The 23,654-nt window shown below is 48.2% G+C and overlaps 1 protein-coding gene across 3 annotated transcripts in view; it reads left to right on the top strand.

Annotated features, from left to right (window-relative positions):
* CLSTN1 (calsyntenin 1) overlaps positions 1–23,654 on the top strand; it is a 76,419-nt gene that overhangs the window by 49,118 nt on the left and 3,647 nt on the right. For 2 of the 3 annotated variants that reach the window (XM_032394091.1, XM_032394072.1), the window contains exons 3-16: positions 2,589–2,618; positions 3,810–4,005; positions 6,344–6,552; positions 7,875–8,024; positions 8,141–8,326; positions 10,339–10,587; positions 10,959–11,080; positions 15,712–15,874; positions 18,813–18,869; positions 20,046–20,203; positions 21,415–21,563; positions 21,796–22,022; positions 22,510–22,680; positions 23,043–23,188. In XM_032394091.1, coding sequence (XP_032249982.1) covers positions 2,589–2,618; positions 3,810–4,005; positions 6,344–6,552; positions 7,875–8,024; positions 8,141–8,326; positions 10,339–10,587; positions 10,959–11,080; positions 15,712–15,874; positions 18,813–18,869; positions 20,046–20,203; positions 21,415–21,563; positions 21,796–22,022; positions 22,510–22,680; positions 23,043–23,188 — 2,213 coding nt within the window. The remainder of the gene's footprint in view (positions 1–2,588; positions 2,619–3,809; positions 4,006–6,343; positions 6,553–7,874; positions 8,025–8,140; positions 8,327–10,338; positions 10,588–10,958; positions 11,081–15,711; positions 15,875–18,812; positions 18,870–20,045; positions 20,204–21,414; positions 21,564–21,795; positions 22,023–22,509; positions 22,681–23,042; positions 23,189–23,654) is intronic. The other variant, XM_032394083.1, reaches the window with a different exon arrangement.

The raw sequence follows: 23,654 nt of genomic DNA on the forward strand, positions 1-23,654 counted from the left end.
TAAACTCTGAGTTGAAAACTGAGCAACTTGACTTATCTTAAAATGCATTATGCAGTATTAATATACACCCAAAAGAAGTGTAAACATAGGACATTCTGGAAATTTGACATACCTGGTACTCAGCAGTTCTCTACACAGAGGTGTATCTGTTAGTGATCAGCAAATGTCTGTAAAGGGCTGGTAGTGAATGTTTTAGACTTTGTGGCCCATAGGGTCTCTCTTGCAGTGACCCACATTTGCCACTATAGTGGAAAAGCAGCCGTAGACCATACAGAAATAAAAGAGCACGTCTACATTCCAGTAAAACATTACTTATGGACACTGAACTTTGAATTTCAAACAATTTACTTTTGTCACAAAGTAATATTTTTGTTTGTTTTTAACGATTTTTATTTATTTAACAGAGAGAGAGCGAGCACAGGTAGGCAGAGCGGCAGACAGAGGGAGAGGGAGAAACGGGCTTCCCGCCAAGCAGGGAGCCCGATGCGGGACTCGACCCCAGGACCCTGGGATCATGACCTGAGCCGAAGGCAGCCGCTTAACCGACTAAGCCACCCAGTCGGTTAAATATTACAAAGTAGTATTTTAAAAAGTAAAAACCACTCTTAGCTTCCAGGCTATTCGAGAACACACAGAGGCTAGATTTGGTGTGCAGGCCATAGTTTGCCCGGATTCTGAGCAGCTCTGTCCAGTAGAACTTGCTGTGGTGACAGAGATGTTCTGTGTCTGCATCCCACACTCAGTAGTTACTCCTCATGTGTGGCTACTGAGCACCCGCGGTGTGGCAGCCAGGGCGCTTGAGGAACTGATTTTTAATATTATTCAATTTTTTAAAAATATTTTTTTTATTTATTTGAGTAAGCATGAGTTGGGGGGAGGGGCAGAGGGAGAGGGAGAAGCAGACTCCCTGCTGAGCAGGGAGCCCGATGTGGGACTTGATCCCAGGACCCTGAGATCATGACCTGAGCCGAAGGTGGTTGCTTAACCATCTGAGCCACGCAGGTGCCCCAATATTATTCAATTTTAATATGAATTTTAGTTTAATTTTAAACAGCCCATGTGGGCTAGTGGCTCTAGTTTTGGGCAGTACGGGGCCTGCAGCTGCAAACGTGCAGCAGAAAGCACGTTTAGAAATATCTATCACAGCGTTGTCCGTCGCAGAAAACGGGAATGATGGTGCACTCACACAGTGGAAGATACTTAGAGTAGTAGCAAACATTTGTTGAGTGCTTTCTTTAAGCCAGGCCGTGTTCTAAGCACTTCAGCTGCTCTAACTCCTTGGATTCTCGCCGAATGTAGTAGTGAAAAGAAATAAACTGTATTCTGTATCCACCAACAGGGATGAATGAATCTTAGATGCACAAGGTTGAGTGAAAACGCAAGTCACGGGGCATCTGGCTGGCTCAGTCAGTGGAGCACGCAACTCTCGATCACGAGGTTGTGAGTTCAAACCCCATGGTGGGCACGGAGCCTACTTAAAAAAATAAAGTAGGGGCGTCTGGGTGGTTCAGTCAGTTAGGCGTCCGAGTCTTGATCTCAGCTTAGGTCTTGATCTCAGGGTCGTGAGTTTGAGCCCTGCATTTTAAGTAGGCTCCCGCCCAGCGTGGAGCCTACTTAAAATGAAAAGAAAAAATGAATAAATAAACTTTAAAACAACAACAAAAAAGCAAGTCACAGAAATTGCACACCATGTGATACCATTTTTCAAACCTCAAAAACAAGCAAAATGAAACATTGTTCAGGGATATACAAATATATGGTAAAACCATTGGAAAGCAGGAGAAAGTGGGTACGTTGCCTTTGGGGCAGAGAAGATGCCCCAGTGAGGCTGGCTCTGTCCTGAAGAGGCAGCGGGGCTCCTGACCTCCTGACCTCTGCGTGGTGGCACTCCTCTGTGGCAGCCCCGGGGGGGGGGGGGGGGTGAGCAAGCATCACTTCTGTTGACTTTGGAGAACAGGGTTTTCACTAAAAGCCCCGGTCATTGTGGCATCACTGCAGTTAGGATCGAACCTGGTTTCAGTTCACATTCAAGCAGATATTCCGTTAGACAAGGGGTTTATGTGCGTTGCCTTGGTTGGGTCCTTTAGATTAGAAAACGTGGTTATTTCTCCTGCTCAAGAACAGAGAATTAAAACCCTCTGGTCCCCAAATGTTTGTTTTTTGTTTCATCAAATCTCGTACTGGGTTGAATGTTACCAGAATTGAGCCACAAGAACTCAGTTTGAAAATGAAAAATCTGAAAACTATAAAATAACAAATAGGTTTACTTATTAACTGTTACCGTGAAAGTGGTCATTAAAAATGGTCCAAACGGCACCTGAGGGGTGTTATGAAATTTTATAGTAGATCTCACCTCCAGGTTGGTGTAATTTCAACATTACGTAGTGGTTTATGGTGTTGGGTTCAGAGACATTTGTGCTCCTGAAGATCCAGTTCTCTGGAGCGATTCTAGCGAGTGGCTACTGAGCTGATTGCTGAATTATGTCAAGCTTTTCTATGTAATATGTGCATCTTTGACTTTTTTCCTTATTGTTCCGTCTTTATTCTTTCCTGCATTACTGACATGGGTTTGTCTTTTCTCCCTTTAGAGAGTTTTGAGGTGACAGTCACCAAAGAAGGTGATAAAGGGTTCTTTCTATCCCTCTTATGAATATTAACCCACTAACCTTGTTTATAAAATTGGGAATCAGCCCTTAAACAGAAGAAACTGTCATGCTCTTTTACCCTGATTTATTCTCCTACTTTGTTTCTATTTTTAAATATGTTGATGGAAATTGTATGTAACCAAACCCTTGGTTAGAAATATCTGGAAATCAGACATCCATTTGAACTGTATGGATAATACTGTACATTTTTTTTTTCTCAATTGAACTTCAGAGATTCACTTTGTAACCGTTTTCTGTGAGTTGTAATTTTGGAAGAGGGCAGTCTTATTTTTATGTGAAATATATTTTTCTGAAGTTATGTATATCAAAACATTTTTGTTTGTTCTCCCACAGGCAAGAATGGAAACTTAGATTTTCACCCCTAATTTAGCTTGTGAGCCAACTTAGATGTACTGATGTCCCCAGGCAGGCTTCTTTTCCAGGTCTGGTAGTCTAGTGTTGGCAACAAAGGCAAGTCTAGCCAATCCCTGCCCGTGACAGAACCGATCTTAATAGTGGACTATAGTTGTTGAAATGGATGCCTGAGAAGTTGGTATTTCTACCTTTCTCATTCAGTAGTTTGTTTTGATTCCCTAATTTTAGCCAGGCTCATTGCACAGGAAGACTTGTTTCTTTTGATTTTTCTTTCTTTCTTTCTTTTTTTTTTTTTGGACAGAATTTCTGTAATTATGGTGTTGAACCTATAACGTCACACTTCTTCCCTTCTCGACACTTAACTGCATTTTAGCCTTCTCTCTGGTCCAAATCAAAATCGCTGCCCAGCTAGCTGGGGACAGCTCTCCGTGTTCTCAGGCCACGGCTGTTTGCTAATGACACTGCTTTTACCCTGGAGCTATCTTAAGTACTCCTGTGAAATGCCTGTCTATATTTTCTCTTTTTCTCTTTTGTACTCCTGCATGAATGGATGCAAAGTTAAGCAAGTTGCTTGGAAAGCCAGAACATGCTTCTTTTTACTAAAGCCCCAGAACTTATCCCTGTCAAAGCACAGTGCCCTTGCTTTGTCCACAGACCCTCTAAACCCCTGGCTGCTGAACTGTTGTCGTTTCTTTTCTTTTTGGGGGCGTGGGGCCGGGGAGGGGAGGAAGGGGGTATGTGCAGATGCACGGCACAGAAATTCTAACCTGCGCTGCTTTGACTCCCTAGGTGAGATCTGTGGATTTAAAATTCACGGGCAGAATGTCCCCTTTGATGCAGTGGTCGTGGATAAGTCCACTGGCGAGGGAATCATTCGCTCAAAAGAGAAACTGGACTGTGAGCTGCAGAAAGACTACACATTCACCATCCAGGCCTATGACTGCGGCAAGGGGCCGGACGGCACCAACGTAAAAAAGTCTCATAAGTAAGTAAGCTGGGCAGAGGGCGGGTGCGTGCGGAAGGCAGTAGTGACCATTGTCCCTGTCCCCAAGACTCTTTTTTTTTTTTTTTAAGATTTTATTTTTATTTATTTAATTGAGACAGAGACAGAAAAAGAGAGAGAGCATAAGCTGGGGCGGGGGTAGAGGGAGAGGGGGAAGCAGACTCCCCATTGAGCAGGGAGCCCGACATGGGGCTCAGTCCCAGGACCCCTGAGTCAAAGACAGATGCTTAACTAACTGAGCCTCCCAGGTGCCCCCCAAGGCTCTGTGTTTTTAAAGATGAGGCAGAAGATATTTCTGGGTTGTCCCCTATGACACTATAAGCTCTTTGAGGGCAGGAATCCTGTCTGTTTACCCCACAGCATTAGATGTTGAATAAATAAATGAATGAGTAATTTTATCCCACCAAATACTCTGTTAAAGACACTAAGGCCCTATGCGGAAAATTGGAAAAGCCCACTTTTTCCCGAGGGAGGTATTTTGTTGTTAGGTTTCTTTTTTCTGTGAATTCTTTTTTTTTTTTTTTTAAGATTTTATTTTATTATTTATTTGACAGAGAGGAACATATAAGTGAGAGAGGGAACTAGCAGGGGGAGTGGCAGAGGGAGAAGCAGACTTCCTGCCAAGCAGGGAGCCCGATGCGGGGCTCTATCCCAGGACCCTGGCCGAAGGCAGATGCTTAACGACTGAGCCACCCAGTCGCTCCTTTTCTGTGAATTCTAAGGGTGTAGAATTCCTTCCTGCTGGTGGGAGCAGGCTGAGTGCTGCGTCCCCCTCCTGGCTGTGTCCCCCTCCTGGCTGTGTCCCTGTCCTTCCTGCCGGCTGAGAACTACTGGTGTAACTGACGGGACTCTGGACAAGACCTAGATTTAGATAGAATCCAGTCTTTACTTTCTTTCTTTCTTTTTTTTTAACGCTTAATCCAGCAGCATATACTTTTTTTTTTTTTTTAAGATTTTATTTATTTATTTGACAGAGAGAGAGAGCACAAGCAGGGGGAGCTGCAGGCAGAGGCAGAGGGAGAAGCAGACTCCCCGCAGAGCAGGGAGCCCGACGCGGGGCTCGATCCCAGGACTCTGGGATCATGACCGGAGCCGAAGGCAGACGCTTAACCGACTCAGCCACCCAGGCGCCCCAGAATCCAGTGTTTTCTCCACCACTTGCCATCCCTTCGGCATTAGGCAAATTTCGTTTTGTTGAGTCTCAGTTTTTACTTAGCGCCTGGGCTAAGGGGAGAGGGGCACTCGGGACGATAGCAGGTGACCCACTGTGCTGGGTCAGGAGGATGCTCCACCTTGGGTGTGGAGGGTCTTGACGAACACTCGGGTGCTGAGAGCCAGTGAATCTCTCCTCATCCCTCTCGCATGGTGTGACATTACTGTTGTCCTTGAAAAAGGCATTATTTCAGTCAGAGATCTTGTCTGAGTCAGAAACATGCCCTGATCAATAGCCCTTGAGACTGACTGTTTCCTCTCTTTGCAGCCGCGTCTGATGGCACCTTTGTTGCCTCTTGCCCAAGCTGGGGAGGTGGAACGTGGCAGCAAGGGGTCTGCTAGGAGGGGAACGTTGAGGTCATGTTGAGGTCCTTCGTTGGTTGGATCAGTAGTGGGGGATGGGTAACAATGGGTTGCTAGTGGTCTCGGTTCCTTAGAAGTGGGACAGAACTTGTTTCCATGCTCCTAGTCAGACTCCCCGTCCATGTTTCCCATCTTCTATGTCTTACCGCTTCTTCCTTGGGCTCTAATTTTGTCTTACCTAGTTTATCCCCCTTCTGCATGCCCTGTCCCATACTGTCAAGAAAACCCCAAGTCTCTCTTGTTTTATACTACTGCCCCTTTTTTCTTTTTTTTTAACTTTTTTAATTAAAAAAAATTTTTTTTTAAGATTATTTATTTATTTGGCAGAGAGAGACACAGAGAACAAGCACAAGCAGGGGGAGCAGCAGAGGGAGAGGGAGAAGCAGGCTCTCTGCTGAGCAGGGAGCTGGATTTGGGGCTCAATCCCAGGACCCTGAGATCATGACCTGAGCCGAAGGCAGATGCTTAACGACTGAGCCACCCAGGCGCCCCCCTTTTTTTTTTTTTTTAAACCAGCCGCCTTACTCTTAGGACCTGGAAGAATCAACTCAAATTCCTATTTTAACTTTCTAAAGTCGTCTCCACGCTAAAGTAAAAACAATGACTTGTTTAATTTTGATCTCCATCATTTGATCTTCATGAAACAAGATAGTAGCAAAAAGAAATTTAAAACCAGGGCAGAATTGCTATGCTCTAGGGAAAAAAAAACAAACCGAACACATAGCTTTTTTTCTTTTTCTTTCAGGGCAACTGTCCATATTCAGGTGAACGATGTGAACGAATACGCACCGGTGTTCAAGGAGAAGTCCTACAAGGCAACCGTCATCGAGGGCAAACAGTATGACAGCATCTTGCGGGTGGAGGCCGTGGACGCAGATTGCTCCCCTCAGTTCAGCCAGATTTGCAGCTATGAAATCGTCACTCCAGATGTGCCATTCGCCATCGACAAAGACGGTAAGTCAGAGGAGCAAGCCTTCATTACCAGGGCGACGGTCCGTGGACAGGTCTGCACACGGGCGAGATTCAGATTCGAGACCATCTTCGTCCGTCCCTTCAGGCAGCTGTAACAAAGTACCACAAGACGCTTAACTTCGCATGGTTCTGGAGGCTGGGAGACCAGGATCGAGGTGCTGGCAGATTCGGTGTCTCATGAGGCCTGAGGCCTGGTTCACAGGAGGTCTTCCTGCTGCTTCCTCACGTGGTGGGGAGAGAGAGAGCCCTCTGGGATCCCAGTGTGGGGCCCACCCTCACGACCTCACCTAAACCTAAGTTCCTCCCCAAGAAGGACCTCCTTGTAACAACATCACATTGGGTGTTAGGACTTAAGCGTAGGGATTTGGGGGAACACAAGCCTTCAGTCCATAGCAGAGAGCCCTGATGGGGTGTGTGTGTGTGTGTTTCACATTTTTTTATCCTGTCTCCTGAAAGCCTTGCTCCTGGCACCTGAAGTTGCGCCCTTCTTTTTCCTCTCCCACCAAGGTCTAAAAAATCCCCCACTTAACATGTTTTTAATCCGTACCTTCTCACCTTTCCATCAGTGTGCACCCGAAAAGACTGACCTTTGGTTGGTCTGTTTTCCGTTGTTAGATTTGGATCTTCTGCCTCATCTGGAACGTGAAGGTTTATGCCTTCCTGCCAGATCCTCCCGTCCTTCGTCACTGAGCTGAACGAACTCATGCTAAACTCCGCTTCTTTATTAGGTTATGGCTTCTTGATGGTGACACAGTGTCTCTGTGGTTGATGCACAGTCCAGAATCTTCTAAGGAAATCACGGACATTGCAGACTCTTTGCAGACATCTGCACTCAGATTAAAAAGCAGGCTCCTGTTCTGGTGGGTGGGGGTAGGAAATCTCTGTCTCTCTGACACACACACACACACACACACACACACACACACACATACACAAAGTAAATCTTTTAATAAGAAATACTTAGTGCAGCTTGATCTTGTATTTCGTATTTGAATTACTTGAATTATTTTGTCTTCTTTGTCCTCTTACATGTGAACTACTTAATCTTAAAACAAATACATAAAACCAAAAAAGAAAGACCATAAGAATAAATGAAGGTTGAATTGTCTAGTCTTGTTCCTTCTGTTGGAACAGTCCTTAAAGGTGGACTTAGTGTGTGTTCAAGCTCGGGACAGCCAGACCGAGTGTTAATTATCTCCAGCCGAGGTCTTATTTCGCCATCAGTGTTTATGACGCTTGAAGCTCGTGAACTTGATGTCTCAGTCCGGCTCTGCGTTCTCACTGTTGTTCTGCCCCTCTGGAAGGTTATATAAAAAACACAGAGAAGCTAAACTATGGGAAGGAGCACCAGTACAAGCTGACGGTCACCGCCTATGACTGCGGGAAGCGGAGAGCAGCAGAAGATGTCTTGGTGAAGGTCAGCGTCAAGCCCACCTGCACCCCGGGCTGGCAAGGTGAGCTTCGTTCTCCTTTCTGCTCTCGCACCTATTCTTAAAACGCCATCTACCAGAGAAAACTAAAGTGTGAGTTTTCCTCCTTTCTCCCCACCCGGGTTTGTGGACCGACCCAGGATGGAACAATAGGATCGAGTATGAGCCTGGCACGGGCACCTTGGCCCTCTTCCCCAATGTCCACCTGGAGACATGTGATGAATCCGTGGCCTCGGTGCAGGCGACGGTGGAGCTAGAGACCGGCCACATCGGGAAAGGCTGTGACCGGGACACCTATTCTGAGAAGTCCCTTCACCAACTGTGTGGTAAGGGGGCCCGGTGGTCTTCAGGGAAGGCGAGAGACCCCCTCTCAAATGGAAGGCAATGTGTGCATGTGTTGCTGGTTAGAATCAGACATTGAAACAGACTTGGACTCTTCATCTGAAGTGGCCATTACTGCCTTCCTGGCTAATTTTCATACTTTGGGCTTTAGGAGGTTCATAAACCCCTAACAGTCTGTTCAAAATGTTACGTGCATGTGCATTTTAAGAACTAGTGATTGGAAGAAAGTATTTCTCTAACCTAGGGAATCCTCAAAAGAGGGATTATGTAAGTGGAGTGAGTTTGAAATGAAATGAGATGTTTATCTCAGGACTGAAGAAAAAAACATAGGTAATGCAATAGCTTATGGCAAACATGAGATAGAAAATCAAAACTAAGAATACTCCCATCTAATTTCGAGTCTCAGCAGATTCTTTTTACCACAAACATTACGTGAAGTCAGGAGACCAGTGGTTACAAATCTGATCAAAGCCTCGAGCTCTGTCTTCACCATCAGTTGTGGACATTTTTCTGGCTTATCTAAATGAGGTAGAGGTGAGGTGTGGATGCCTGGCGTGGAAACTGCTGAGGAAAAATGTTTCATTTCACCAGTGACAAGATACCCATAACTTGAATGAGCTCTTCGTGATCTGAGGGTATTTTGTGCTTCAAGAGCTACTCAGTGTCCGCTGTGCGGCAGGTGCTCACCCATGCTTACCTGTCTTTCCACCAGCCTGATCACAGCCAGCAGATTGAGGATTTCTTACAAAACTGGAATAAGCAAAAACAAAAAAGTATATTCTCTGCTAGCTTATCCCTATGATGAATATACTGTGGTATTGCATGACTCTGAGTCCAAATATTCATGTACTTATATATATAGTTAAGAGGACTGGGACATATTCTGTTTTAAACTATGTGTGGGTAGGGGCAGAGGGAGACAGAGAAGCAGGCTCCCTGATGAACAGGGAGCCCGATGGCAGGGCTCGATCCCAGGACCCCAGGATCATGACCTGAGCTGAAGGCAGACGCTTAACTGACTGAGCCACCCAGGCACCCCATACATATTTAAGTATAATGTTTAAAACTCATTTTCTCTCTCCAGTGCCATGATTTTTTAAGGTATTAAATGAATATTTTCTCAGAACAGTTTAAAGTCAGGAAGAATGGAAGAATTTCATATGTGAGTGCCTACTGCATGCCCTGAATTTCCATGTGTGCCCATCAGGCCTACAAGGAGGTGGTGTTGACCTCATTTTTACTGAGGAATGAACTGTGACTGGAGGAGGGTAGGTTCACATTTTTAGGAAGTGGCAGGCGCTCACATCTGACTGAGGTTTTATGTTAGGTCACGTGGCTCCGAGGAACAGGGAAGGACCAGGTGACTGGGGGAGCGCAGCCTTCTTCTGTGGACACATTTAAAAGAAAATTGAGCTTGGCAGTGTATAACGACATTTGGAAAATTTTTTTCATGTTCTTTGGCTTACTGATTCCATCTGTAGGACTTTATGCTAAGGGAATAATGATGGAGTCACACAGAGGTCCTCGTAAAGGCAAGGTTTGTCATAGAAAAAAGTGGGGACAACCTCAGTGTTCACTAGGGAGACCTAATTAAATCACAGCATATCTGTGCAATGAAATGCCTTTCAGACATGTAAAATTATGCTGTAGAAGAATATTAATGGGGGTGCATGTATGTATGTACGTTACCAGACTCCCATTTTTATAATATGTATATACTCATAAAGAAAAGACTGGAAGTGTTTATATGCAGATGTTAATAGTGGATATATTTGGGTGGGATTGCAAGTAAGGCTTTCTTCCTTTTTTCCTTTTTTCAAAATATTCACAGTTACTATTTATGATTTTTTTTTTTATCAAAACCGTTATTTTTGAGGGAATGTAAACTGGGACTAGCCGATTGTATAAGATAAGGATGTCGCCTTAGTGTGGCTTTGAAACTATGCCTTTTAAGCCCGTCACATAAGGTGTGTTAAACGTTACTGCGTTGGCCTAGGTGCTGCGTCTGGCACTGCTGAGCTGCTCCCTTCCCCGAGCGGGTCCTTGAACTGGACTGTGGGCCTCCCCACTGACAATGGCCACGACAGTGACCAGGTCTTCGAGTTCAATGGCACACAAGCAGTGAGGATCCCAGATGGCGTTGTCTCGGTCAACCCGAAAGAGCCTTTTACCATTTCTGTGTGGATGAGGCACGGGCCTTTTGGCAGGAAGAAGGAGACGATTCTCTGTAGTTCGGACAAAACCGGTAGGTCAATTTGCCGTCCTGGTGCCCGTCGTACTTGAGTGGCCCCCGCAGTGGTTGCTGGAGGTGGGGCTCCTGACTTCCCCCAGAGTCTCCCACAGGCTGGTTGGCGACACACAGCGTTCTGTGCTCTGGGCCAGGGCGCTCTGTCCTCAGGATACTGCACTGGTATTTGGTTGTTAGTTTTACTCAGTGAGTTGGGCCCCACATCGCAGTGAAACCCAAGTGTGTTTGTTTCTAAATTCTGCCGTGGCCCAACTGGAGAGGTCACTTATGCTGATAAAACCGTGTCTTCAGAATCCATTAAGGAGATGGCCTTTACTTCTCCTTTGGGTCTTAAGTTGGCAGTTTACCAGTAGGATTTCTTTCTGCAGACATGAACCGACACCATTATTCACTCTATGTCCACGGCTGCCGGCTTATTTTCCTCCTCCGCCAGGATCCTTTGGAAGAGAAGAAATACAAACCTGCAGAATTCCACTGGAAGTTGAATCAGGTACGTGCCCGGAAAACTCGCTGATTCTGATTCTGATCTTTCAGAGACTCTAACTAGGTGCTCCAACTTTACACAGGACCAGCTACTTATGGGCAGTTTATGGGCACCGTATATTTATATTTATGAATAAATATAAAAATATAAAAAACTTTTTGCAACCTACGTAGACATTTTAGGCACAGTAACCATGTTTAGTTTCTTCTGATGACACTTCAGAAAAACTTTATTATATTTATTATATTACCTGTGGGTGATAGGATAGCAAATTAAATCCTTTGAACTCCTTTCCACTGAAAGCCTTAGTTTTTCATTTCAGAAGTGTGTATTTTATATATCCAGTATTAATATAAAGAAATTATAGGCTTTATATTAAAAATACTGTGTTGTAATTTATTGAAATAAGCAGCGCTTGCTTAAAAATTGGGCTTGAGGTCCTTGTATTGGTTATTCATTACTTAAAGCCTTGGCTCCCCTGGGGGCCTCTGCAAATTTGGGGGTGCCACGGGATATTTTAAATTGTCACGGAGCCAGCAATCTCGACATCTTTCAGAACCCACACAAGCTACTAGCAGGAGGCAGTTCACAGTTTCGACATGAGGTCACGTTATATCCGTTTTGATGATAGCCTGTCTCTGCAAAGCCACCTTCCCAATAGTTTCTGTGATAAAAAGCAGGTATCACGTGAGAAAAACCAATGTGTTACAGGAAACAAGGGGACGCTGTGAATTGAGGCCCCTCCATTAAAATCACAGCGGATCATTTCTCCTCTTGATTTCTGGTTGGGTCAAGATGGAAACCTGTGGCCTGAGCTTAGTTCTGTCTCGTGGAGTTGGTGGGCCAGGGCTGACAAATATGCTCCCGTAGTTGCCGGCACACAGCATCGTCCACGACACGTACGGGATAGAGGGGTGTGTGCGAGCATAAACGGGAGAGGAAGACCGTGTGTGGTAGTGCGAAGACAAAGTGATTGTCCAGCTGGTAGCATCCATATCTTACTGTGTCATTTTCATTTACATAGACTCGGTCTCAGAAACTTTTATACATACAGTTTTTCAAGAAACTAAAGAAAGGTACAGTCCAGAGAAAGCTTTTTGCAGTGTACGTAGAGTTCATAGGTGCAGTTCTTTTATAATAACCATAGTCTATATTTATGTGTTTAGTTTCTTCTGATAACATTTAAAAAAAAAAACCTCACCATGGGAAATTTCAGAGATACGTAAAAGCAGACAGATTAGTGTAAAGAACAACCCCACATCTAGCTTCAACAGTTAACACTCGGCCAATCAGGTTTCATCATCAATGATTGTCGTTAGCTCCTCGAGGTAAATCCCAGATGTGGCGTTTCGTTCTCTGTGGAGATGATGCAATATGTGTCTCTAAAAGATAAACATAATCATAATACTTTTTCACGTCTTAAAAAAATTAACAGGGTGCCTGGGTGGCTCAATCAGGTAAGCATCCAACTCTTGATTTCAAGTCAGGTCATGATCTCAGGGTCATGAGATCGAGCCCCGCATCAGCCTCCACGCTCAGCAGGGAGTCTGCTTGAGATTCTCTCCCTCTGCTTGTGCGCATGTGCACGCTCTCTCTCACTCTCAAAAAAATTAACAATTCCTTAATATCGTCAGATATCTAGCCAGTGCTCAAGTTTCAGATTGTCTCATAAATTCTTTTTTTTTTAATTTATTTGAGAGACAGAGCATGAGTTGGGGGGAGGAGTAGAGGGAAAAGGAGAAGCACACTCCCCGTCGAGCAGGGAGCCTGACGCGGGGCTCCACCCCAGGACCCTGAGATCACACCCTGAGCTGAAGGCAGACGTCCAACTGACTGAACCACCCAGGCCCCTGTCTCATAAATATTTCTACGTTTATAATCTGTTTGAATCAGGATCCAAATAAGGGGCCGTACATGGTGACTGGTTGAGTTTATTTTATAATCTGTAGATTTTTCTCTTCTCTCCTGTAATTTATTTGATGACAAAATCAGGCCGTTTGTCCCACAGAGTTTCCCATAGTGTAGATTTGGCTGGTTGCATCCCTGTGGGGCCATATATTCGGTTCTCTTCCTTACAGCCTGTAAATCAGTAATGTGGCCTTGAGGCTTGATCGGGCTCGGGTTTGCATGTTCCTGGTCCCTTTAGGCTCTGTGTCTGGTTGTTTCTGTTTCTGTGATGTAAGGAGCCATTCGTGCTCACTCTGTCTCCATCATCTGTGTTGTGGGGCATGTGTCCTCAGGAGGGATTCGTGGGAACAGCCTGAGTTCCTCCATGTTTCATAGTGTGTCTGTGGCCTTTACACGGAAGGTCAGTTTGGCTGGATATAAAATCTCTGGCTCCCATTTAGGATTTACAAGAACAGAAGATCTCTCTGTCTGTTGTCTTCCGACATAAGATGCTGCTGGTTGTCTGATGGCCATCCGGTCTTCTTTCCCTTGTAAAACACTTGGTCTTTCGTTTGGGTGACCAAAGGATTCTTTTCTTTTTTAAAGCCAGTTAATTTTATGCCTACATCGTGATTGTTTTGGGTCTGTTTTCCCAGATATGTGGTATGCCCTTTTTTAGTATATAGTTGAAGCCGTTTGGTATTTCAGGCAAGTTTTTGATGTTGTTGTGAACAGTTCTTAGCACGCCCCCCTCATCATTTTGCTTTTCTTCCCTGGGGACCCTTCGCCTTTGGTTGGTATTCCTTACCTGTTTTCTGTATCTGGCACTTTCTATCCGAGTCATTCCTGTTTTGTCAGCTCTTGTCAGAGTTGCTGTAGTCAGGAGCTACGTTCTTTTTTTTTTTTCTTTAAAGATTTTATTTACTTATTTGACAGAGAGAGACACAGCGAGAGAGGGAACACAAGCAGGGGGAGTGGGAGAGGGAGAAGCAGGCCTCCCGCCGAGCAGGGAGCCCGATGCGGGGCTTGGTCCCAGGACCCTGGGATCATAACCTGAACCGAAGGCAGACGCTTAATGACTGAGCCACCCAGGCGCCCCCAGGAGCTATGTTCTTTCGTGTTTTGTGTCACTTTCCTGACGTTTCTAGTGTGTACATGATCATTTTCATGTTTGTTGCCGGCGTGTCTTGAAAGGGGGTCTGGAGGGATATTATTCCAGCAGTTCTCTTTCTTTCTCTTAAAAAGTTCATATGGGATTGAGCTTTCTCCCCTCCTCATTTTTCTTAGAAAATTCCTTTTCCTGTACTTTCAAAGGGGGGGGGAGTTGGGTAGCATGACCTTTTTCCTAGTTTCTGGGCTCTGCCTCCCCCTTCTGTTGTCATAAAGCATCTCAACAAGTAAATACGGTCACACCGTCCTCTGATATCCCCCGGACCTGGAGCCCCGTTGCTTTTCTCCACCTATGCGCATCTCAGGGTGCACCCGGGCACTGGACTAAGGAGTATCATGGGTGTTGTCTGTGGCTTTGGGCTTTGCTATTCTGCTCACCCAGTTTTCAGGGAAATCCGGAAATTATGCCAATTCTAGCCCTGTCTTCCCAGAATACTCTCATGGACTTTTGACTAGAGTCAAATGGATTTTCCATTACAGTGTCATTCTGCTGATGCTCCAGAAACTAGGGGGACAATAGAAATTGCTTTCGGAAGGAGCTAATACTACAGAACTTGTTTTAAATACAGACAGGCTGAAATTAAGATATTACCTGCCTCAAAAGTGAATTGCTGTGCAATTCCTTCATTTAAAAATGTTTCATGTAATCAGTATATGTACTGATCTGTTATGCATATGAAATAGACGTGTGCACGGTGTTAGAGGTTTGAATTTTTTCTGTAATAAACTCATCAGGAGCAGTCGCTTTTTTCTGGGGGGTATTCTTTGGTAATTTCTTCATTTATTGTGTTGTTTCTGGTCTGTTGAAGTTCTCATCGGTTCAGTTTTTTAGAAATTAGGCAAGCTTATTTAGAAATACCTTTTTAAAAACTTCTTTATCCCACTCCGTCTCTTTCTCTGCCTATCTCTGTTCTTGAGTGCCTGCCTCTTCCTCTGAAGCCAAAGATGAGGGAGTGCCAGACTGAAGGGGCCTTGCCGGACTGAGAGCGCTGCCGACCAGTGCTTTCCCTCGGCCGCGAGAGAGATGCTTGTTCACGATGGGGAAGGAACGTGGTTTAATTTATCATGCCCTCTGAGTTGTATGCTCAGTTTACTTAGATCATCACCTTTGAATTGAAAAAGAAGATACATGTGCTGCAGCATGCCTTATCTTGAGATGGGAGGTGTTTTTCATTTTGATCCAGAAAAGGAGGCATGGCCAGTAGGCGGGCTAAGCCGGCTCAGTGGCAGGCTGTCCAGCCTGCCGATACCAGAATCTCCTGGTGTCAGACTATTGGCAGAAGAGAATTGGGCAGTTGCGTATTCTGAGGCCCTGTTGCATGATGAGTGAGCACTGCCCTCTGGTCTGGAACGCCCTGGAGGGGATAGTGTTGCTTTGGCCCTTTGGGGTGAGATGTGGTTGAGTGAGTGAGAGAGATGTATTTTGTCGTTAGGTTTTTAAAAAATCGTTTCCTTTTTCAGAAGACATTATTCCTTATGGGTGACTTGCTCTCCGTATCCAGTTGTATGGCTTTCGTTGTTTCTGGATGAGAGGGAAGGTAGACATTTTGTGCTCTGGTTTTTCCACTGGCCTCTCGTAGGTCTGTGATGAGGAGTGGCATCACTACGTCCTCAATGTGGAATTCCCAAGCGTGACTCTCTACGTGGACGGAGTTTCTCATGAGCCCTTCTCTGTGACCGAAGATTACCCGCTTCATCCATCCAAGATCGAAACTCAGCTCGTGGTTGGGGCCTGCTGGCAAGGTAAGGGTCATTGGCGCCCTCTCCCCAGTCTCGGGAAGTAAATCCTGCCTCTCGGCCTTAGCGGTGGAATCAGGCTCATCTCAGTGTCTCACCCCTCACCCTCGTGTCCTTCATCTTTTTGTCCCTTCTCCTGGGCATGGCCTTTCTAGGGACACTGCTGACGTCATACTTTGGGGCGCTCACTAACGGTGTGTTATAGGACTGAAGCAACCAGCCCCTTCTGGGAACCTGGGAGGGAGAGTGCAATTGAGGGATTGTTTTTATAAAGTAATCTGTTATTGAAAAGTTCACGAAAACATAGAGGCGGCAACTGACCATCAGGCACAGAACTGTAAGTGTGCTTTGACCGAGAGGACTCTTCCAGAGCGTTGAGTGAGGGCTAACCCAGCAGGAGCGGTACTTGAAGGGACTCCCAGGACGTCTCTGCTGCAGGACCAGGGATGGGATATGACAACCACCAGAGCAACAATACCATTTATTCATACTATCTGACTGGCAGGCCGCGTGCCGGTTACTTTATATGCGTTTTCTCACTAATCCTTAACAGTAAGTGTGTGGGGAAAGAGCAGTTTTTAGCCCCATTTTATAGCCGAAGAAATAGGCTCAGAGCCCAGGGTTACCCCGCTAGTTAATCTTGGCATCAGGATTTGAACCCCTGAAGCCGGTGCATTGAGAGCCTGTGATCTGATGGGCACCCCTTCTCAGGATAATTTTATATTAATCTATGAAACAAAATACATAGGATTTCCAAGGTAACCAATTAAATTGAAAGAGAGTTATCAAAGTACTAGAAGACTGTTTTGAAATGGTAATACCTGTGCTGCTTTATTAACAAATGGAGAACAAGCTCTGGCAGCAAGTTTAATAACTGCCATAATCTGGAAGTAGTAACAGGGTTCGTAGTATTTGCAGCATCACGACATGCTAGAAAGTAGTGGTGACAGCCAGGGCTGTGCTTTGTAGCGACATTCGTACCCGAAGGGAAAGCTAACCTTCAGAAATCCGTGGAAGTAAGCACGTAATCTTTCCCGCCCGACTTTGCGGGACCGTCAGTCTCCCCTCGAGGTTCATGGCCTCACACATGAATCCTCACACTCGACGGGGTTGCCCTGACTGCCTGTACCTGCCGAACAGACCTCTTGGTATTTCTTTCTCCCTGTGGAAACATCGTACCTTGAGGTCGGCGAGAAATTTACCAAATAGCCTAATTCCCATGACAGCGTTGCTTTAATTTCAGAGACTTTGAATTTCATCATTTTCCTGCAGATCCTTTTAAATTAAAAAGGTTAAGACAGCATTTTAGAGTGAATCTCTTTAGCTGACTCCTAGATTTCATTTCGGGGATGGTTCATCTATGAGAAAGTGGAACTTGAGGCCAAGGAACGAGGAACATATTACAGGGAAGTGGGAATTGTTTTAGTTGCTAAGTTGTTTTTTTTTGTTGTTGTTGTTGTTTTTTTAAGATTTTATTTGAGAGATAGAGCATGAGCGGGGGGAGTGGGAGAGGGAGAAGCAGGCTTCCCGCGGAGGAGGGATCCCGATGCGGGGCTCGATCCCAGGACCCTGAGATCATGACCTGAGCTGAAGGCAGACGCTTAACGACTGAGCCACCCAGGCACCCCCTTAGTTGCTAAGTCTTAACATTTCAGTCCAGAGTTGCTTCCCAAATTAAACAATAATTCACGTTGTTTTAAAATAAGAATAAAAATATGAATGGAAACCCAAGAGCTTTGCTGCTTGGGTCAAAGTAAAGCCCCTGTTCTGGGCTGCCTCCGGGGCCTGTTTGGGCCAAAGCGTCTGTCACCCACTGGCCATCAGCTTCATCTCTTTCTACCTCAGCCTCTCAAGATCCTCAGCCAGGAAAACACACCTAAGCTCCCAAACACATGGTTTATAAAATGTAGTTACCCGGGGGAAAGATCTCCTTCCTCCCTTTAGATTTGACACCACTTCCCTTACACATCATGGTGGAGGACCCATGCTGTAAGCAGCAGCCTCCCGCCCATCGACCGAAATGTCATCCCTAACGGTGTTCTGGAGGCACCTGGAGGCATCATGGGAACGCAGACGCTTACGCCAGGCCTGTCCCCAGCGCATCCCCGTGCTGCTGCAGCACGGGAAGCATGGGGGCCTGTGCCGTGGGCTGTGGGGTGCTCCCACGACACAGTCTGGAAAGTGGAGAGTCTGTGCTCAGTCACTGGGCCTGGGCCTCCCTGGCCTGCTGTTACTGTCAGCACACCGGGCCAGGGCCAAGAGGGATCCGTGGTTAGAGGCCCCAGGCCCACCACCGATGACTGATGACCTGTTTCTCTGGGTGAGTTCCTTAACCCCAGACTCTCCCTTTCTGTTCATAAAAAGTGGGTAAAAATGCCTTCATTTCTCTGTGACTTAGGGGTTAAAGTCTAGACCAAAGTGAACTTGTTTGGAGCTCAAAAAACACATACTTTTATATGTTTACCGTACACATACCAGGCTTTGGATGCTTACTGGTGCTGTCCCATTTTGTCTATACAAGTGTCCTCCCTATTAGGGAGAGAAGTGCTGTGGGCCCAGGGTTTGGTTGTATTTGTATCTGGCACGTCTCTGCCGTCGGTCTGAGCGGCCTCTTTGGAATACCCCACCCAGTAACACGGGCCGAAGAGATGGGAGTTCAGTGGACGTGCTTTTGTTCGTCCTATTTTGAATTGGGCCTGGGTTTTGGCGAGGCAGGTGTGCAAAGATAAAAGAAGAATGCGGAGAGGCAGGGAGCAGGGGGTTGGAAAAGGTGATGGAGTATGAGCTTGCTTGGGGGAGGGGAGGTGTCCCCAAGCGGCCCAGACAAGAATTCTTCTCTTTGTGTTTTATATTCGGTAGCTTTTCAAGACTAATTTTCAAGTTCCAATGTGAAGAGCCTAACCTCTTGGTCCTTTTCTATTGTCTTTGTCTTGCTTTTCTACAGAGTATCCAGCATTTGAAAATGACAATGAAACCGAGTCTGTGCCTATGGCCTCAACAGGTTGCTGGATCTTTCCCTACGGTTCACTCTTGTGTTTCATTTAAAGACGAGACATCAATTCATTCCACATTTCGCATGAAATGCCCGAGTTGCATTTTGGTCCCAGAACCATTTGAGCTGCTGCTTTGCATTATGCTCCCCCCACTGCTTCACGGGATTGACCCTTTTTTTGCCCAATCTGATCCCAGTTGAAGTGAGGGCAAATGACTCATCAATGCACTGCACTAATGGGACTCCCCCCCCCCCCCATCAGATTTGACCCTGATCCCACTGCATGAGGCTCCCTGCTGAAATCTCACAGGTCACATCAGGGAGGCCACCTCCCGGTTCCCCTGTGGCTGAACCACGAGACGGGAAGAGACTCATTACTAGATTCTCTATCCTGACCGATACTAAATTTTAGACATATGTTTCTTAGAAATTTCAGTCCCTGGTGATGGCTCATGGTGTCTAATGTCCTTATCAGGAACGAGACATGCTGTGGACATGGGTCTCCTTCGTCATTGCGAGAATAAGTTCTGTTTCACCTGCTTTGGGCTCTTGGCTACAGTCCATCAAGGGCCACTTTCTGGGTCTCCATTTTCCTTATAACACCATCAGTTGCCAGCTATCCTCAGTCGTGGGGGCCGGCCCGATGGGACTCAGCCAGGTAGCAGCAACGCAAGGCCTCTGACGTGCAGGCTGGGGGAGTAAGTGTCCCTCTTATCTTCCTAGTCCTGTCGGTGTGGGTTCGTTCCCAAGTTTGTATGTGTCCCCGAGTGTGCTCAGTCAGAAAAAGCAGCCCAGAGCGTGACCCAGCTGATCGAGAAGGCAGTGACCCAGGAGGCTGGCGCTACTGGAAAATGTCACCAGTGCACAGGGTGATGGGGGCAGCGTAGGCCACCCTTTCCAGGAAGTGGCCGGTTGCGTGGGGACACTCATGGGACCTCTTGGCTTCCGGGCTTCGGGTGAGGGACCCCCACCACCTCTTTTCTCCATGCCATGTGCATGATCATAAACAATTTAATTTCTCCATTGCGCTTCCATGTAGATTGCAAGGCTAACAGGATTTGGTACGAACTAACCCGCATGTCCCTCCATCCAGCTGTCACCACGGGTAACGCTGCATTGTGAGGCGAAGCAGGAGGCCCCAGGCCGTGCACGTAACTGCCTGCTTTGTCCCCCCGTGTCCCTAAGGTGGTGAGCTGCACATGACCCAGTATTTCCGAGGTAACCTGGCCGGCCTGACCGTCCGTTCCGGGAAACTCGCTGACAAGAAGGTGATCGACTGTCTTTATACCTGCAAAGAAGGGCTGGACCTGCAGGTCCCCGAAGACAGCGGCAGAGGCGTGGAGGTAACCTCGGCATTGCCTCGCATAGCCCTGCCGACCTCCTCGAGCACCGGCGTGCAGGCTGCTGGCAAAGGACTGATGTGTTTACTCACAACACCTCTGACCCCACACGTGGCGGGGGGGGGGGGTGTTCCCTGGAACCAGTCCCCACCTCTCCAGACACCTGCACCTCCACGTGTCCTGCAAGTCACTTCACTTCTGACACTGACTCCCAGGAGTTAGCACAGAGCCTGCAGAAGAGGAGGGCGCGGTGCCACCACACTGCCCTCGCTGCAGATGCTGTGTGCAGGTGCCGGGCCCTTGGGTTACCCACACTTCTGTCCAGCTTGGCTACAAAGTTAGGGGCCCCCGTTCTCCCCCCTCTTTTGGGTTTCAGTAATTTGCTTGAACTACTCAGAAAACTGCAGAAAACACTTTGCTTACTGCTGCTGGTGTATTATAAAGACTACAACTCAGGAACAACCAGATGGAGACGTTGCAGAAGGCAAGGAAGTGGGGAGGAGGAGGGAGCTCCCCCCGCCCCAGGAGCGCCACCCTCCCACACAGGGGAAGCTCCCAAACCCTGTCCTTCAAGGGTGTTTACAGACCACACACGGGAAGCTCCCAAACCCTGTCCTTCAGGGGTGTTTACGGAGCTTCTGTTAGGTACGCACAGCTGGTTAAATCATTGGCCAGAGGTCAGGGTTGGGGCTGAACGTGCCAGCCCTGTAGCCACATGGGCTCTGTGGTGGCCAGCTCCGTCCTGGACCGCCTCAGCCGCCCAGAAACCGCTCGTTAACACAGATGCTGCTGTGCTTGGAGGGGCTTATTGTGAGTAACAAAAGGTGCTCCTATCACTCAGGAAATTTCCAGGGTTTGGGGGTCTCTGTGCCAGAAACTGGGGATCGAGACCAAATATATATATATTTCTTTTTTTCTTTCTTTTTAAGATTTTATCGTTCTTAAGTAATCTGTACAATTGCACAGTCGAGTCACGCACTACACCGACGGAGCCCGCCGGGCGCCCCCACATTTCTTATACCACAGATACATTTGTGCCTTGGGTGTTTTCCCTTGAACAAGAGGGTCTCGTCGCTGCAGTTCCATGAGGTTTCCTCCCCAGGTCCCCAATTCAGACCGATCCCCAGCTGACCCTCTTTCTTTGCCAGAGTGTGTGTGGTTTCAGCTTCTTGCAGTTTGAACCCTTTTTTTCTCCCCCTCTGGCCTGATTTCAGATCCATACGAACCCCAGTCAGTTGGCGTTGACCTTGGAGGGAGACGACATCGGGGAGCTGGATAAGGCCATGCAGCACGTTGCCTACTTGAACTCCAGGCAGTTCCCCACACCGGGGATCCGAAGACTCAGAATCACCAGCACGGTCAAGTACGTGCTGATTCTTAACTCTTGAGAAGAAAACGTGTATATTTAGGTTTCTAAGACACCCCAGCCATCATTTGTTACCAGAGGGCATGGACGGTGTCCGTGAAGGGTGTTGGGCCCGGCCGCTACCTCTGTCCCCCCAGGGGCTTGGGGAATCCATGGGCCATTGCGTGTGTAGCCTGCAGAACCGCTTCTCAAAGCCCTGACCCTTGCCCCCTCCATCGCTTGCCGGCAGGTGTTTCAACGAGGCCGCCTGCATCTCCGTGCCCCCGGTGGACGGCTACGTGATGGTGCTGCAGCCCGAGGAGCCCAAGATCAGCCTCAGTGGCGTCCACCATTTCGCTCGAGCGGCTTCCGAATTTGAAAGCCCAGAAGGGGTTTTCCTTTTCCCTGAGCTTCGGATCATCAGCACCATCACGCGAGAAGTGGAGCCTGAAGGGGAAGGGGATGAGGACCCCACAGGTAACAGCTCTGCCGGGCTAGCGGCCTCCCCTTGGCTTGAACCCGGGCGGCTGACACCCCACGGCTGCTACCTACTTCCTGCGTTCTTTTTTCCTGAGATTTTGAGAGATTTGGATGTTTTAATGTTATTCTTGGGTCTGCTCCTGGAATCTGACCCATGGTCAAGAGCTCATTGTGCTCTTCGGAAGCCCACCTGGAGAGTCCTTTCCTCCTTTTCCAGTGGGATGTCCGGATCTGAGCTGCCCTTGTGCAGGCTGAGCGGATCCGGGCCGACGGCAGCAGACGATGCTGCTCCCGCTGGCTGCATGGGGGCCAGTCCTCCCAGACACAGAAGGCACCCTGATTCTGCAAAGGGCCTCTCTTGTCCCTCTGTCATCGGTCTTTGAAAGGGCTCTGTGAGCTCGAGGACAGCCAGCAGGCCACCCAGCGTGACCGGCCTGCCTGGGCTCCCCGGCCTCTGCTATGGGTGCTTGGTCTGTTTTTGCAGTCCAAGAGTCGCTGGTGTCTGAGGAGATCGTGCACGACCTGGATACCTGTGAGGTCACGGTGGACGGGGACGAGCTGAACCCGGCCCAGGAGAGCCTGGAGGTGGACACGGCCCGGCTGCAGCAGAAGGGCATTGCAGTGAGCGCCTCCGACCTGGGCATGGTCTTCACGGGTGAGTGGGCCAAGGCCAGGCTGGGGGCGGAGCGGGAGCCTCAGCCCTGCCCCTGTCCTCTCTGAGCCCTGGGAGAGTCCGAGTCCTGGAGGCTCAGCATGGGCTGCTCGCCTTCTCCTGGCAGGAAGTACAGGTATTGCCCTACTTCCTGTCCTTACGAGGGGGTAGAAGTCAGGCTCGGGATGGCACCCGAGAGGGGGGCAGACGTGCCCACACACTCGCACTTCTCCCCACAACTGGAAAGCCAACACATGTGCCCACTTGGTCCAGCCGCCCCCGGGCCCGACTCCGGCCTCCCCTGACCCTGGCTTTGACCCCGGCTTTGGCCCCGGCCAGCAGGCAGCCTTCTCACCCCCCCGCAGGTGTGGACAGCATGGCCAGCTACGAGGAGGGGCTGCGTCTCCTGCGCTATCGGAACTGGCACAGCAGGTCCCTGCTCGACCGCAAGTTCAAGCTCGTCTGCTCCGAGCTAAACGGCCGCTACGTCAGCAACGAGTTTCAGGTGGAGGTGGGTGATTGGGTGCCTACCTACGGCCCTGATGTTTGCAAACGCCATTTTCAGAGCATTCGTGTGACAACTGTTGGGGTGCGTCCAGGTGCGCGCTAGCCTTTCCCAGCCCGGGGGGCTGCTGCAGCTTAGACCCGCGCAGGTTTGGGTGGGCCGGGTGCAGCTGGGGTGCCCCTTCCGTGGGCGTCTGAGGGGCCTTTGGAAGGAGGTGGTCAAGAGCTAGAGGCAGTTAATACCTCGTGAGTAGAGCCAACGTTGTTGTTAAGATTTGACTCTGCTTGAGAAAGCGCGATTCCCAGGGAACCGAAGATTCTTTGTAGACTGCTGGCCCCGGGGAGAGGGTCCCGGCGCGGGGCTGGCCCGGGGAGAGGGGTCCCGGCGCGGGGCTGGCCCGGGGAGAGGGGTCCTCACGTGGGGCTGGCCCCGGGGAGAGGGTCCCGGCGCGGGGCTGGCCCCGGGGAGAGGG

The sequence above is a fragment of the Phoca vitulina genome, unplaced genomic scaffold, assembly GCF_004348235.1.
Source record: "Phoca vitulina isolate PV1807 unplaced genomic scaffold, GSC_HSeal_1.0 scaffold2, whole genome shotgun sequence".
NCBI classification, from domain to species: Eukaryota; Metazoa; Chordata; class Mammalia; order Carnivora; family Phocidae; genus Phoca; species Phoca vitulina.